The sequence below is a fragment of the Globicephala melas genome, chromosome 15 (genome assembly GCF_963455315.2).
Source record: "Globicephala melas chromosome 15, mGloMel1.2, whole genome shotgun sequence".
NCBI classification, from domain to species: Eukaryota; Metazoa; Chordata; class Mammalia; order Artiodactyla; family Delphinidae; genus Globicephala; species Globicephala melas.
Window position 1 is genome coordinate 36,935,813 of NC_083328.1, and position 12,638 is coordinate 36,948,450.

Below are 12,638 nucleotides of genomic sequence, written 5' to 3' on the forward strand. Positions count from 1 at the left end.
CGAGGGCTCGGGGGAGCAGGACCACCTGGAGAGCAGACCCTGGAGCCGCACTCCCAGACACCCGTGCACCCCAAGCCACACCCACTTGGTGCAGTGGGCTCTGAGCCGGGGTCTGGGCCAAAGGGGAGAGCTGAGACATTCCTGTGGGCCCGGACCCCCAAGTCCAGCCATGCCTCTATCACAGCGCCCATGTGGACGGCACAGGGAAGGCGGGTCTTCTCAGCACACGGGGGCCCCATGGGCCCCTGAGGACCCCCAGCCCCGAGTGATGTTCTGGGGCAGCTTTGCTTCCAGTGTGTTGGGGGCAGGTTGTTTCTGGGAAGAGCTGGCGAGCCCAGAGCAGGGATGCACCCCTCCCAGGCTGGGCAGTGCCAGATTTGGGATCCTGTGTCCCCAGTGCCCCACGGGACTTTTTTTCTAAAGTGACTCACGTCCCCAGCCCACTTCTGTGATGAGGTCCGTGGATTCCTTTGTGGTAGGTTGGCGGGCACTCCACCTGGCTTTTAGCCTCTTTCAAGGGGATGGGGCCGCAAAAGACCTTTTCCATCCTGGCAGGGGAGCCCTCCATGGGGGGCACAGGGGTCCAAGTGTGGGGATCTGAATGGGAGAAATAAAGGAATTGTACCCAGACAACTGGTGCCAGCTTCTCGTTCCCATCCAGCGTGGGCCACGGTCCAGTTTCCCAGTATTCACAGGCCCACTGGTGGGGGGGGGCAACCCAGGATGCAGCCCTCCTTCATGTGTGGTGCAGGTAGGCAGTGCCCCAGCGGGGACACCACCGAGAGAGAGATGCAGGCGAGAGGCTCAGAGACCCACAAGTGGGGAAGCACCTGGGGCCGCCCCACGCCCATGGAAGGGAGGCCCCTGGCCACTGCATCCTTGTCCCCATTGCTCCTGGGGCCGCTGCAGAGCCCTCGGGGAATGCACTCTTTCCCTCTCCTTGCATCCTGGCCACTGTCCTTGTCTGCAAGCTCAGGTGCACCCAAAACACGGGCCGCCCCGTCAGCACGCAGACCCGCTGGGCTCCAAGGTGTGTGGTGTGGCTGCGGGGCGTTGGGTTTCCTGGGCAAGGGGTTGCCTCTGAGACACTGACCTTGTCACAGGGAAGCCCCCCAACAGCCCTCGTGGGCGGGTCTGGGCAACAGTAGAGAGCAGGGCCACCTGGGTGGGGTGAGGCACCTGAGTGTCAGTGCTGGCCTGAAGCAAGACTGGCCACAGCGCACCCGGCTTCAGGACCCGGTGTGGGGAGAGCGCAGGCACTGTGTTCTCAGCTGCTCAGGTGTTGGTTATGTGTTAAGGGGGTGATATTGTAGTTACACTGGGTTAAATAAAATTCACTCCACCTGTCTCTCTCACTGAGGTTGCTCAAATCACCAGTGCAACTGCTCTGTGGCCGGCACCCTTTCTTGGTGGCTCTGCTCTGGCCATGTCCCCCTGTGGCACCCTGTGCCCTCGGCCTGGTTGTTGGGCTGGCTGTGTTCAGCAGGTCCTGGGCTCCAGCTTCCCTGCTCGGGTTCTCTGACCAGAGGGCCAGTGATTGCTCCTGGGCCTCCCTCCCTTCCTGCCCAGGCCAGGGGGTTCCTGCCCGTGTCAGGCCAGCAGCCATCCCTGCTGGCTGGCCAAGTGGTACCCGCTCAGATCCTTCTAAAAACGGGCAGTTGGGGAGGCCTTGACGGAATGGGAAAGCTGAGGGCTCAGGTTCCACTGGCAGTTGGGCTGTGAAGTCAGGAGGTTCTGGTGAGAAAAAGAAGGTTCCAGAAGAGCCCCCGCTGCCCTGCCTACCAAGCCTACCTTGGTTTTGTCTTGGAAGGAGAGATGTGAGGGCAGAGCTACCACTCCACACCTCACGTGCTCCCCCTGGATCCCAGAGCCTTCAGCTCTGACTTTTCCTGCCTCTCTCCGCCTTCCCCTATCCCCCTCCTGCAACCGCCCTGAGGTCCAGCTGTGGGCAGCTGTGGGGTGCTAGGCCCAGGGCTTCTTGGCAACGGCCAAAACCACAGGCAGGGCTGTTGGTAAAGCTATATCAGGTGAGTTGAAGCGGAGCTGGGAAGACCACCAGGCAAGAGCCTGCACGAGGGTCTGGGCCACGTGGGACGGCTTTGCTTCCTGACCCCCAGCTCTCCTCAGAGCCCAGGCGCTCCATCTGAAGCTGGCCAGGCAGGCACTGTCCCATTCCTGCTGTCCAATGCTGTGTGTCCTCAGGTGGGGCCCTGGACTTTTCTGAGGCTGAGCTTCCTACATGGACAGTGAGAGCTGGGCCTTGCTGTGGGACCCAGCGGGATGAGCCACGGTGAGCTCAGTGGGCGCACTCAGCAAGGTTTTGGATCCCTGTTATCCTGGGCTCCATTTGCGAGCATCTCCCCCCGTTGGCTCTAAAGGCAAACCCCAAGGTACCTTCTTGTAGAGCCGTCAGACAGCAACCTCTCGTTAGGGACCTCGCCACCCTCCCAGCCGGGCACCATCACCCCGGAGGACCTGGAACTCCTCCTGGAGGACGGGCTGGCCAGCTCCGAGCCCTTGAGTCTGGAGGAGAGCTCGGAGAGGTATGAGTCCAGCTGCCTGCCGTCCACCGCTTCTGTCCCAGAGCGGGACACCCCCAAGCACTGGAAGCAGCTGGAGCACTGGTAAGCCCCTTAGAGACCAGGGGCGGGGGAGCCACGTAGTCAGTGCCCCGCACACGCAGCCAACACAGCCCGCTCCTCACCCCACCAGGGTGGCCGACCTGCACGAGGTGGTGTCGCTGCGGGGACACAAGGCCTGCTGTGAGCGTACCACGCTGAGCCTGCTGCAGGAGCTGCTGCAGGTCCACACCTGCTTGCAGCTGCAGGACTCAGAGCTGAAGAGGCTTCAGCAGGCGGCTCAGGCCCCCGAGAAGGAGGCTCTCCAGGTGGGATGCGTCAGCTGGGAGGCGACATCCCCGGGTGTCAGGGCAGCTGTTTCCTGGACCCTGAGCCCCACTCAGCCCCTGCTGCTCAGGCCAGGGCCTCGGGTCCCACTCCGTGGGCCCCCATGTCCGTGCTGGTCGAGCTGGGAGGGCCCCTGGCCTGCACTCAGCTCACCCCTCCACCTTGCAGTTCCCCAGCCTGCAGAACCAGAACCAGATGCAGGCCCTGGACAAGAGGTACCCCTGCACCCTTGAAGCAGGCTTAACAGGAGGGAGGGGGGCTTTGGGGAAGCAGCGGCTGCTGCCAGGCCAGTCTGGGTATCAGCCCCTGGCTTTTGTTGTCTCCAATTTGGTATCTTGCTCAGGTAAGCAAACACATCCACGGCCCAACTCCAGAAGGTCAGGTTGCTGGAGCCCGGCAGCCTGTGGAGCTTGGGAAAGGGGCAGAAGGCTTGCTGCTGGGCCCCTTGGCTGAACCCCCACCCCAAAGGCTGCCCAGCCTGCTCCTGGCTGCCAGGAGGTGGCAGGGCAGGCCCCAGGCAGAAGCAGCTCTTGTGTGCCAGGCTGGTGGAGGTCCGGGAGGCCCTGACCCAGATCAGGAGGAAGCAGGCACTCCAGGACTCTGAGCGGAAGGGCGCCGAGCAGGAGGCCAGCCTTTGGTGGGCCCCTCAGGAGGCTGACTCTGGACCCACCGAGGGGTTGTGTGGGAGTCATCAAGGAGGGCAGGTGACCCTCCAGCCCAGGGTCCCCACCTCTTCCCCTTCCCCATCAGTTACGCTCACGGGGATTCTAGCTCTCTCTGTCCCAGGTGGAGACACAGAGTGGGCTTCTGGCCTCTCTGTGTGTTTAGCCGGGCAGGGTTAGACCTCCTGCTAGGTCAGCCTGGGCCCCTCGGATGCAGGCCTGGCCTGAAAAGGATTTGGTGTCCAGGGCCCCACCAGCCTCCCTGAGGCTCCCCATCAGGCCTCTGGCCGACTGGGGTGCTGTGACCTGCAGCCGTTGCCCCTAGGTTGTCTGAGCTGACCGAGAAGCTGAAGCAGGAGGAACGGGACCGGAAGGTGGCCTGTGGAGCCCTGCAGAAGAGCCAGGAGGAGGCCAGCCAGAGGGTGGACCATGAGGTGGCCAGGATGCAGGTACCTGGGAGGCCAGGGGCAGATCCAGGCAGGGCTCTGGCATCAGCAGCCAGCAAGCTGCCAACAAGGCAGTCTGTGCAGGAGACCCCCAACTCCCCATCCCACATCTTCTCCACTGCTGGGGTCTTCCTTCACCCCAGCTCTCCTTTTGGTTCCGTTCACGTGTTTGGACCTGGTGGCCAACCCCCAAGTCCTACACTGTCCACTACGGTGGCCATTGGCCACAGGTGGCTCTGTTGCAATTTAAAACTCAGTTCCTTGGTCACAGGAGCCACATTGCAGTGCACTGTGGCTACCTGTGGCTGGTGGCTGTCGATTTGGCTGTGCTGAGGTGGAGTGCGTCCTCCATCACAGAAAGTCCATCATTAGCACGAGTGCTGTTGTGGCCACTGCTCCCCCACCTCCCCTTCCCCATGTGATCAGCACCCAGACCAAGAAGTAGAATCTCATAGCCCGAGGCCCCTTCCTCGGCCATTTCCAGCTTCAATGCTTCCCTCCGTGCAAAGTGGAAGTCCCTTCCTGAAGACGCATCTTCCGGTGGCCCTGCTCCCGGCTGGTGCGTGTGGCCTAGAAGGTGGGGCAGGGGCCGGGGTGGGGCGCCTCTGGACCCAGCCTCTTCAGCTCTGCAAATAGAGACCAGGGACTGTGCCGCGTCCCCAGCTGCTGCCCTCATAGCTCAGCTGCCCAGCTCCATGTGTGCCCCTCCCGCTGCCCTGTGGGAAGCTGGTGCCTTGGCTCCACTGAGAGGCAGGAGCCCCAGGCGGCATTGGGGCCCGGGATCCCCGATGCCTGGCTGGCACGCATCTCCCCAAGTGTGCCATGGAGCTGGGGTCAGTGCCCTGCCACTGCTGTCTGGTTTTGTGAATAAAGTTTTATCGGCACATGGCCATTCGTTTATTGTTGCCCACGGCTGCTTTTGTGCTGGAACCACAAAGCTGAGGGGTTAGGACAGAGACACTGTGGCCCATAAACGCCAAACGTCTGCCTTCTGTTTTTTGGGGGTTTTTTTGGTGGTACACGGGCCTCTCACTGTTGTGGCCTCTCCCATTGCGGAGCACAGGCTCCGGACGCACAGGCTCAACGGCCATGGCTCAGAGGCCTAGCCGCTCCGCGGTATGTGGGATCTTCCCAGATCGGGGCACGAACCCGTGTCCCCTGCATCGGCAGGCGGACTCTCAACCACTGCGCCACCAGGGAAGCCCTGCCTTCTGGTTCTTTATAGAAACAGCCAAGCCCTGCTCTGGGTCACCCTGCATGGGACAGGGAGGCTGGTGGGGGCTCAGGGCACACCTGCTCTGGGCTGTGGGCAGCCCTCCTGGCCCTAGAAGGACTTGTGGCCGTGGAGAGGGTGCCTTGTGCCTGTGGGCCTAGACCCCCGTCTCCTGCATCCAGACCCTCAGTGCAGCAGGAAAGGAGCTGATGGAGGGAGAAGAGAGAAGGGGTCCCACCCTGGGCCTGGAGGACGAGGGCAGACAGTGTGTGTGTGCACACGTGTGAACGGGGATGTGCACATGTGCATGAGTGTGTGTACATGTGTGAGTGTGTGCTCACATGTACACTCAGCCTCCTTGCCCGGGGCTCCTGGCAGGGGTATGATCCGATGGCTGCTCTGCCGCCTCCCCTGGTGGGGTCTGGCAGTCACTGTGAGGACCATGTGTGTCCTGGGCCCGTGGAGCGTGGCCTTCAGACCCTTCACAGCCCTTGCGCCTGGCTCTCTGGGACATGTGGCCCCTGCCTGCCCTGCCTTCCTTCCTGAGGAGGGTGTGACAGGCCCACCCCTGCAGGGCACACAGGACCAGGGTCCCCTCCGACAGAGATGGTTGGGCAGGAGAACAGCAAGTCCCTGATGGCGCTATGGGTATGGGGATGGGCAAGGGGGACGCCCTTGGGGAGGTGCACGGTGACCATGTGGCCCCCACTCCACAGGCCCAGATGACCAAGCTCAGGGAGGAGATGAGCCTCCGCTTTCTCAAGAGGGAGGCCAAGCTATGCAGCTTCCTGCAGAAGAGTTTTCTGGCCCTGGAGAAGGTGAATGCCTGCCGGCGGCAGGCCATCCAGTCCCCCTCTCCCCAGCTCATGGCGGGCGGGGTCTCCCCACAGAGAATGAAGGCCTCAGAGAGCGCACGGCTGCCACCGGAGAGCGGCCTATGGGAGGAGCTGGAGAGCCAGTGGCAGCAACTCCAGGAGCTGGACGCAGAGTGCACGTGGGCCCTGCAGGGGCAGAGGCAGGTGGGTGGCACAGTGGGCACCAGCACAGGCGGGGCCCCGGCTGGAGCTGGGCAGGTCTCAGGTTGCCTCTGCCCGGCAGCAGGAAGAGTGCCACCTCCTGGAGCAGTGTCGGGGCCTGGACAAGGCCGTGGTCCAGCTGACCGAGTTCGTGCGTCAGAACCAAGCATCGCTGAGCCACATCCTGCTGGCCGAGCAGAAGGCCTGGTGGGTGTCCGAGCGGGGCCTCAGGTGGGGCAGGTGGGAACGGCCCTGCTCCCCTGACCCCAACGTCCTGAGCCTGGCTCGAGGCCCAGCAGGGTGCCCTGGGGCAGAGAAGCTGCCCTTTAGTGGGGGGCTCCCATCCCTCCCCCAGCCTGTCCCTCACGGGGGAGCTCTGAGTGGCAGCGGTGGACTCAGCCCTGTCTCGGTGGTCCCTGTGATGACCCTCATCCTCTCCCTGGGGCCACCTGGAAGGTTCTGAAGCCAGTAGCCGGGCTCGCTGCCCTGGCACAATGCCAAGGGGTGGGCCAGCCTTGGCTGAGGGACAGTCTCTCTCAGTGGCACCCACCCCTAGGGATGCTAAAGGGAAGTTGGAGAACAGCCGGGCTGGGGAGCTGGCTACCTACCTGCAGGAGAACCTGGAGACCATGCAGCTGGCCAGCGAGCTGGCCCAGCAGGAGATGTACAGTGCCCTGGAGCTGGTGAGACGGCAGGGCCAGGGCCGGGCCTGCAGGGTTCCCTGCTTATGCAGGCAGTACACTCAGCCCAGCCTCCCACAGCTCTGAGAGAAGAGCCAGGCCCTGGAGGTGTCCGTGGCTGAGCTGGTCAGGCAGGTGAAGGACATGAGTGACCACTTCCTGGCCCTGAGCTGGAGGCTGGACCTGCAGGAGCAGACGCTGAGCCTGAGGCTGTGCGAGGTGAGTGCACAGAGCAGCCCGGGGAAGGCGCACCTAGGTGGGAGGGGTCCTGCTGCCCCTCAGGGCGGCAGGTCCCAACCCACCCAACAGCTGTCCACAAGGCCCAGGGCCCCAACCACACGGGGGCTCCACTGAGTGACCAGCAAAGCAGCCTACACCTTTGGGTTCTTTTTGCTCTTTTTCTAACAGCTTTATTGAGGTTCAGTGCACCCACCAGACAATTCCCCCTTTCAAAGTGTGTACTTCCGTGGTTCTTTGTCTATTCAGAGTTGTACAGCCACCACCACAATCACTTTTAGAACTTTTCCATCCCCGAAAAGGAAACCCCGTGCATTAGAGGTCACAACCCCTCCCCCAGCCCCTGGCAAACACTGGTCTGCTTTCCGTCTCTCTGGATTTGCCTGCTCTGGACATTTCGTATAAATGGAATCAAATGCTCTGTGGCTTTTTGTGAGCTTCTCTCGCTGAATGTTCCATGTTTGAGGTTCATCCACTCTGTGGCATGTGTCAGTGCTCCTTTCCTTTTTATGGCTGTCACATTTCACTGTGTGGATGGATCATAGCTTATTCATTTGTCAGCTGATGACACTGAGCTGGTGTCCTTCTGAAGCCCTTAGTGCTGCCGTGAACACAGGTATACACCCTTTGGCAGTGGGGCTGGGTCCCCCATCCTGTGCTTGTAGGCCAGCTGCCTGTTCTCTGTCGCTGCCGACTCACAGGCAGCTGGGTCTGGCTCAGGGGAGGGAGCGAAGCCAGGCCTTCTTAGGGATGTGGCTCTGCTCAGCCTGGTGGCCCTGCCTGGGAGGACTGGGGCACCCAGACTGTGCCAGGCCAGGCCACCCGGGCTGTGTCCGGTCAGTGTGGACATGCTCTGAGTTGAGGCAGGGGCCCTGTGCCCTCCAGGAGCTCTGCTGCGTGGGACTCGCCGTCTCAGGTCTGACTATGGCTCCAGTGGAGCCAGTCAGTCGGCCTGTCCACCCTCTCTGGGCGGGTTCCAGCCCTCACTGGTGTCTGCGCCCCAGGCACAGAGTGAGTGGGGAGTTGCAGAGCAGCGATGGCGGGAAGGCCTGGCCCGGTGTCGAGAGGAGGCCGAGGCGCACCTACGGGAGGTGCAGCAGAGAGTGGACAGCCTGCCCCGGCAGGTGGGTGAGGGCTGGGCTGGCCTCCCCCTCCCCGCTGTGCCCACCCTGAGCCGCCCGCCGGCTCTGCGTTTCAGATAGAGGCCATCGCCGACACGTGCATCCTTCACAAGAGTGACTCAGACTTCAAGATCCCTGCCGAGGCCAAAGCCAGGTGAGGCCCCCGGCTCCCTGTCATAGCCTGGCAGGACCTTCAGGGAGTGGGCTGGTCCCACTGCAGGAGGGCACAGCCATCTCAGAATGACCCTGCTGCATCACAGGGCTTCCTGACAGTGGTCCATCCTCCCCAAGCCCCTGCACCTGTGGCAGTCCCGACCCCTCCCCACCCCAGGCCTGGCCCAGCTTTGGGTTTGGCCCCTGCTGGGGGCAGCCTTTCACTCTATCACCTGCTGGGGACCCCCCAGTGCCCACTGGTGGGGCGGCAGTGCCGAGCACCCTATGCTCTGCCCAGGGCCTCCTCCCTCCAGCTGCCCCACCCCCCAGATGCCCGCCAGAGCCCATCAGCCCTGGCCTCCTGTGCTCACAGAGAGCTCGAGGGCGAGGCCGTGAGGCAGGAGCTGGCTGCTCTGCCGTCCTCTGTGCAGCTGCTCAGAGAGGGCAACCCCGGGCGGAAGATCGCCGAGATCCAGGGCAAGCTGGCCACGGTACCCCTGGGCCCCTGGGCTTGGCACACTCGGTGGGGGGCGGTGGGGGGCTGGCTCAGACAGGGGCAGACCTCCCCCGACCCAGGGAGGCTCAGATCCAGGACACCCCCCTGGGAATGTGGGGGGCGAGGCGCATGGAACCAGCCATCCTGCTGGGCGGCTCTGCACATATCAGCCTCTGGAAGTACCAAGTGGGGGCTTCTGTCTGGAGCCCCCAGATGCTGAGGTGCATCAGCAGCTAGTGAAAAGAGCAGCCCTGAGTTCTGGCCGGGTCCCCCCTTGTCATCGGGCTGAGTGATGCGACCGGCTCCCACTGAGGGGCGAGGACCCATGTGTCAGAGGCCGGCTCCTGCCACGAGTGATTAGGGCGGGGGCCTCCCCCGAGTCTGCAGACTTCCTGCATCTGTGCCCACGAATGGGGGCCGTGTTTAGTTTCAGAACCAAATGATGAAGTTGGAAAGCAGCATCCAGTACAAGACCATTCAGAATCTCAAGTTTAATACAGAAACCAAGCGGGTGAGAGGTGGCCCCTGAACTGGGCCCTGGCCGTGCCCCCGCCCCCACCACCCAAGCTCCAGGGCTTACCAGGCCCTGTGGGTGGGCTGCCTTTCTCTGTGCAGAGCCTGACTTCCAGCTGCCCTCACCACCCCCAGCCTGGCCACCCTGTAGCTTTTTGGTCTGCCCAGCCGTCTGTCTGCGTGTCTGGCCCAAGCAGAGTTTCTGGGCAGATAAGGCCCAGGCTAGCCCAGAGGGAGATAAATCCCGTTGGCTGTCCCGCCCCTCTGGTCTGATTCCCGTGTCCACAGCGCACGGAGGAGATGGCCACTCCGCTGTCAAGCGTGATGTACCTGTGGAGCGAGGGGGGCCCCCTGGGCCCTGACGCTAGGCAGCAGGAGGGTCCTCATGTCCCTGGTGAGGCAGCAGTTCTTCATCAAGGATGTGGCCCCTGACGAGGTGGTCCCCATGAACCACTGGGGCATGTATCAGGCCGTGAGGTGGGCAGCGGGGAGCCGCCTTCCAGAGCCCCCTCCAGGCCCGGGTTCGGGGCTGGGCGGACCCCGAGGGCAGTGGGCGGAGGCGGGTTCCGGGCCATGAGCCGTGTCTCTGGGCAGGTGGCTGCGGTGGAAGGCGGTCCTCATGAAGCTGGCGGCCTGGCGGAGGCCAAGGGCGGTCTCGGAGAAGCCCCTCGGCTAGAAGCCCGCCCACTAGCTCTTGTCCGTGCTCCTTTCCCAGAAATAAACATGCCCGCCCCACGCCTGTCTGAGGCTGGAGTTCCCTCCAGGGGTTCAGGAGGCCCTGGGCAGGGGAGTGGCCAAGAGGACCTTCCCTAGACTCCCAGAACCCCTGCCCCTGTCCTGGCTGCTGAGCCCCAGACCCCACCGCTCCCCAGGGCCTCCCACCCACAGGCACTGCAGCCCGAGCCCCACCCGGAGCCAACAGCACGTTAGCTTGGCCACTCAGACAGTGCCCCCCTTCCTGCCCCTCCAAGAAAGCCGTCACCCCCATGGTAGCTGGCCCTGCCACCTGCGCGGGTGCCACGAGGAAGAGCCATCCTGGGGCCAATTGGATGGGCAGCGTGGAGGGCTGCCCTTCACCACTGACTGGAACTTTGGGGGCTGGTCTTTGAGGAAATGTGGCTTGCCCAGAGGGGAACTCAGCGTGTAGACGCCCTGAGCCCACCGCCTCCAAGAGGCTGCAGCTCCTGCCCCATCCTCCCTCCTGTGGGCAGAGCTCTTGGGTGGCCCCTGCCCATTCCCTGCCCTGGCCTGGGAAGTCCCTACCTGAGCTGATTTGTCCCCTGGTGGCTGCCCTGATTGGAGGTCCCCGAGGGCTCCTCTCAGGACAGCAATAAGGAGAGTCCGGGCCCTTGTTGCCCTCAGCTCACCCCCGCTGATCCTTGCTCAATCACTAGGCCTCGGCCAGCTGCACCCCCTCCAGGGCCTGGCCCCCCCAGCCCAGCAGCTCGGGGCCGGCCTCTGCTGACCAGCTGGCCAGCAGGTCGCTGAAGTCAGGCGTGCCGGGGTGCAGCAGACCCAGGGGGCTGGGTGCCGGCTCCTTCCAGAAGGAGGGGGGAAGCTTCCTTTGGGTCATGGGGGTGATGTGGCCGTACTTCTGCTCCAGCCTGAGTCGGCGGCCGGCCGCGGCCCTGGGTCCCAAGTACTGCCGCAGCCCGTAGTCGAAGAGCTCGGCCAGGGGTCCCAGCGGCTGCAGCCCTTCCCCACCGAGGCCCGGCCCGCACGCCTGCCCCTCGGGGGCCCCAGGGGAGCAGACCCCGGGCTCAGTGGCCTCATTTTCTGGGGCCTCGCCCTGGGCCAGGCGCACAAGGTTGGCGCAGGAGAGCTCCCTGGCTGAGTTGCTGGCCGTGTGGCCATCGGCGTAGATGTCGCAGGCGTCGGGGTCCTGCCCCCGGTCCTTGTGGCCGAAGTACCGCTGGATGTCGCCACTGATGAGCTCAGAGAACCGCAGGAGCTGCAGCGGCGTCTCTGGGCCACCGGGGTCCAGAGGGGCCACTTCTGGGGCCCAACCTGAGTTCTGGGGGGCCGGGCTGTGGCCCTCTGGCCCCTCGACCTCCAGTTCCTCTTCCCCATCCTCCTCCTCCTCCTCCTCCGAAGAATCTGGGGGCTCCAGGTCTGAGGGCAGGAAGGGCCCATGGTATGGCAGAGGCAGCCGGAAGTCACAGAGAGGCCAGATCACACCCGCGGCCATCTCTCCGCCGAGCTTCTGGGGGCTCTCGGGCACTGGGCGCTAGCTGGGGAGGGAGGTGGAGAGGGGACAGGTTAGCAGTCAGGGCCCGCAGCCCTCCTAGGGGAATAGTCACTGCAGGGTTGGGGCGGGCGCTGAGCTCAGAGGCAGGTGACATTTGGAGAGACGGAGGTGGTGGGCACTGTGGCGGGGGGGCATGGCAGGGGTGAGCTGCAGGGTGCAGGCCTCAGTCACCCGCCAGAGGAGGGTACATCTGTAGGGAGGGTGGCTGACAGTGCTGTTGGAATAGTGACTTGGAGAGAGAGAAGCTGGGCAGGTGGGAAGGGAGCTGGCCCAGGGGCTGGGCTTCGGGCAGGTTTGGGGTCTGGAGAGCAGAGCCCTCGCCCCAGCTCAGGGTCGCTGTAGCTCTTGATAAACAGGCTTGTTGACGTAGAGTCTGCCCAGGTGCAGGGTGGGGAGGGACCCCCTTGACACATCCCCTCCCTGAGTGTCTGTGGTTGGCAGGGTCCCTCTGTGCCTGAAGTGACCATGCTGAGCCCGGGAGCCGGGCCTGGCTGCCTCGACCTGGGTGCTCTGTCCCTTGCAGTTTTGGGGGCTTCAGGGGCTTCAGAGGCTTCAGGGGCTGTGAGGTGAGCTCCGGGGATCTTCAGGGGAGGGCAGAGCCATTTCTCTGTCCCCACAGTCGCAGGCTTCCCTGTGCTCCCTGTCGGGGGTGGAGGGTTGGTGAGGTCACCTCTAGCATCTCTAACCTGGGGATGGGGGGGGGCTGGCAGGACTGTGGAGGGGGTGGGATTAGGGGAGCTGATTGTGAATGTGGGAGGCCCCCCCCCGAACAGGGCCCCAGCTCCTGTACTGCAGGGAGGCAGGGGGGCTAGCCCTTGGACCAGGAGGCCTTCTAGCGGGAGCCCTGGGCAAGGGGGAGGAAGAAAGGGAAGAGGGGTTAGAGAGAAGGGGGGGCTCACAGCTTCAGGAAACCACTCCCCATGTGGGGGGAGGGGCGGGAAGTCCAC

The 12,638-nt window shown here is 63.8% G+C and overlaps 2 protein-coding genes across 2 annotated transcripts; one reads left to right on the top strand and one right to left on the bottom strand.

Moving 5' to 3' along the window:
• Positions 1-85: 85 nt before the first annotated feature.
• Positions 86-10,261, top strand: CCDC154 (coiled-coil domain containing 154). Its single transcript, XM_060285309.2, is given in 18 exon segments — positions 86-2,290; positions 2,405-2,624; positions 2,713-2,887; positions 3,075-3,121; positions 3,448-3,543; positions 3,894-4,017; positions 5,944-6,045; positions 6,118-6,246; positions 6,329-6,450; positions 6,800-6,926; positions 7,005-7,142; positions 8,165-8,284; positions 8,359-8,435; positions 8,808-8,925; positions 9,358-9,441; positions 9,732-9,803; positions 9,805-9,920; positions 10,038-10,261. Coding segments are annotated over 18 exon segments (1,959 nt in total). The 5' UTR covers positions 86-2,280; the 3' UTR covers positions 10,120-10,261.
• Positions 10,262-10,833: 572 nt separating this feature from the next.
• PERCC1 (proline and glutamate rich with coiled coil 1) lies at positions 10,834-11,631 on the bottom strand. The gene has a single exon (XM_030872200.2). It carries the CDS (start codon positions 11,629-11,631, stop codon positions 10,834-10,836), a length of 798 nt encoding a protein of 265 aa, XP_030728060.1.
• Positions 11,632-12,638: the final 1,007 nt, after the last annotated feature.

Bases quoted from the DNA above. Each gene is read 5' to 3' on its own strand.
- PERCC1 (XM_030872200.2), bottom strand. From the start codon at position 11,631: ATGGCCGCGGGTGTGATCTGGCCTCTCTGTGACTTCCGGCTGCCTCTG.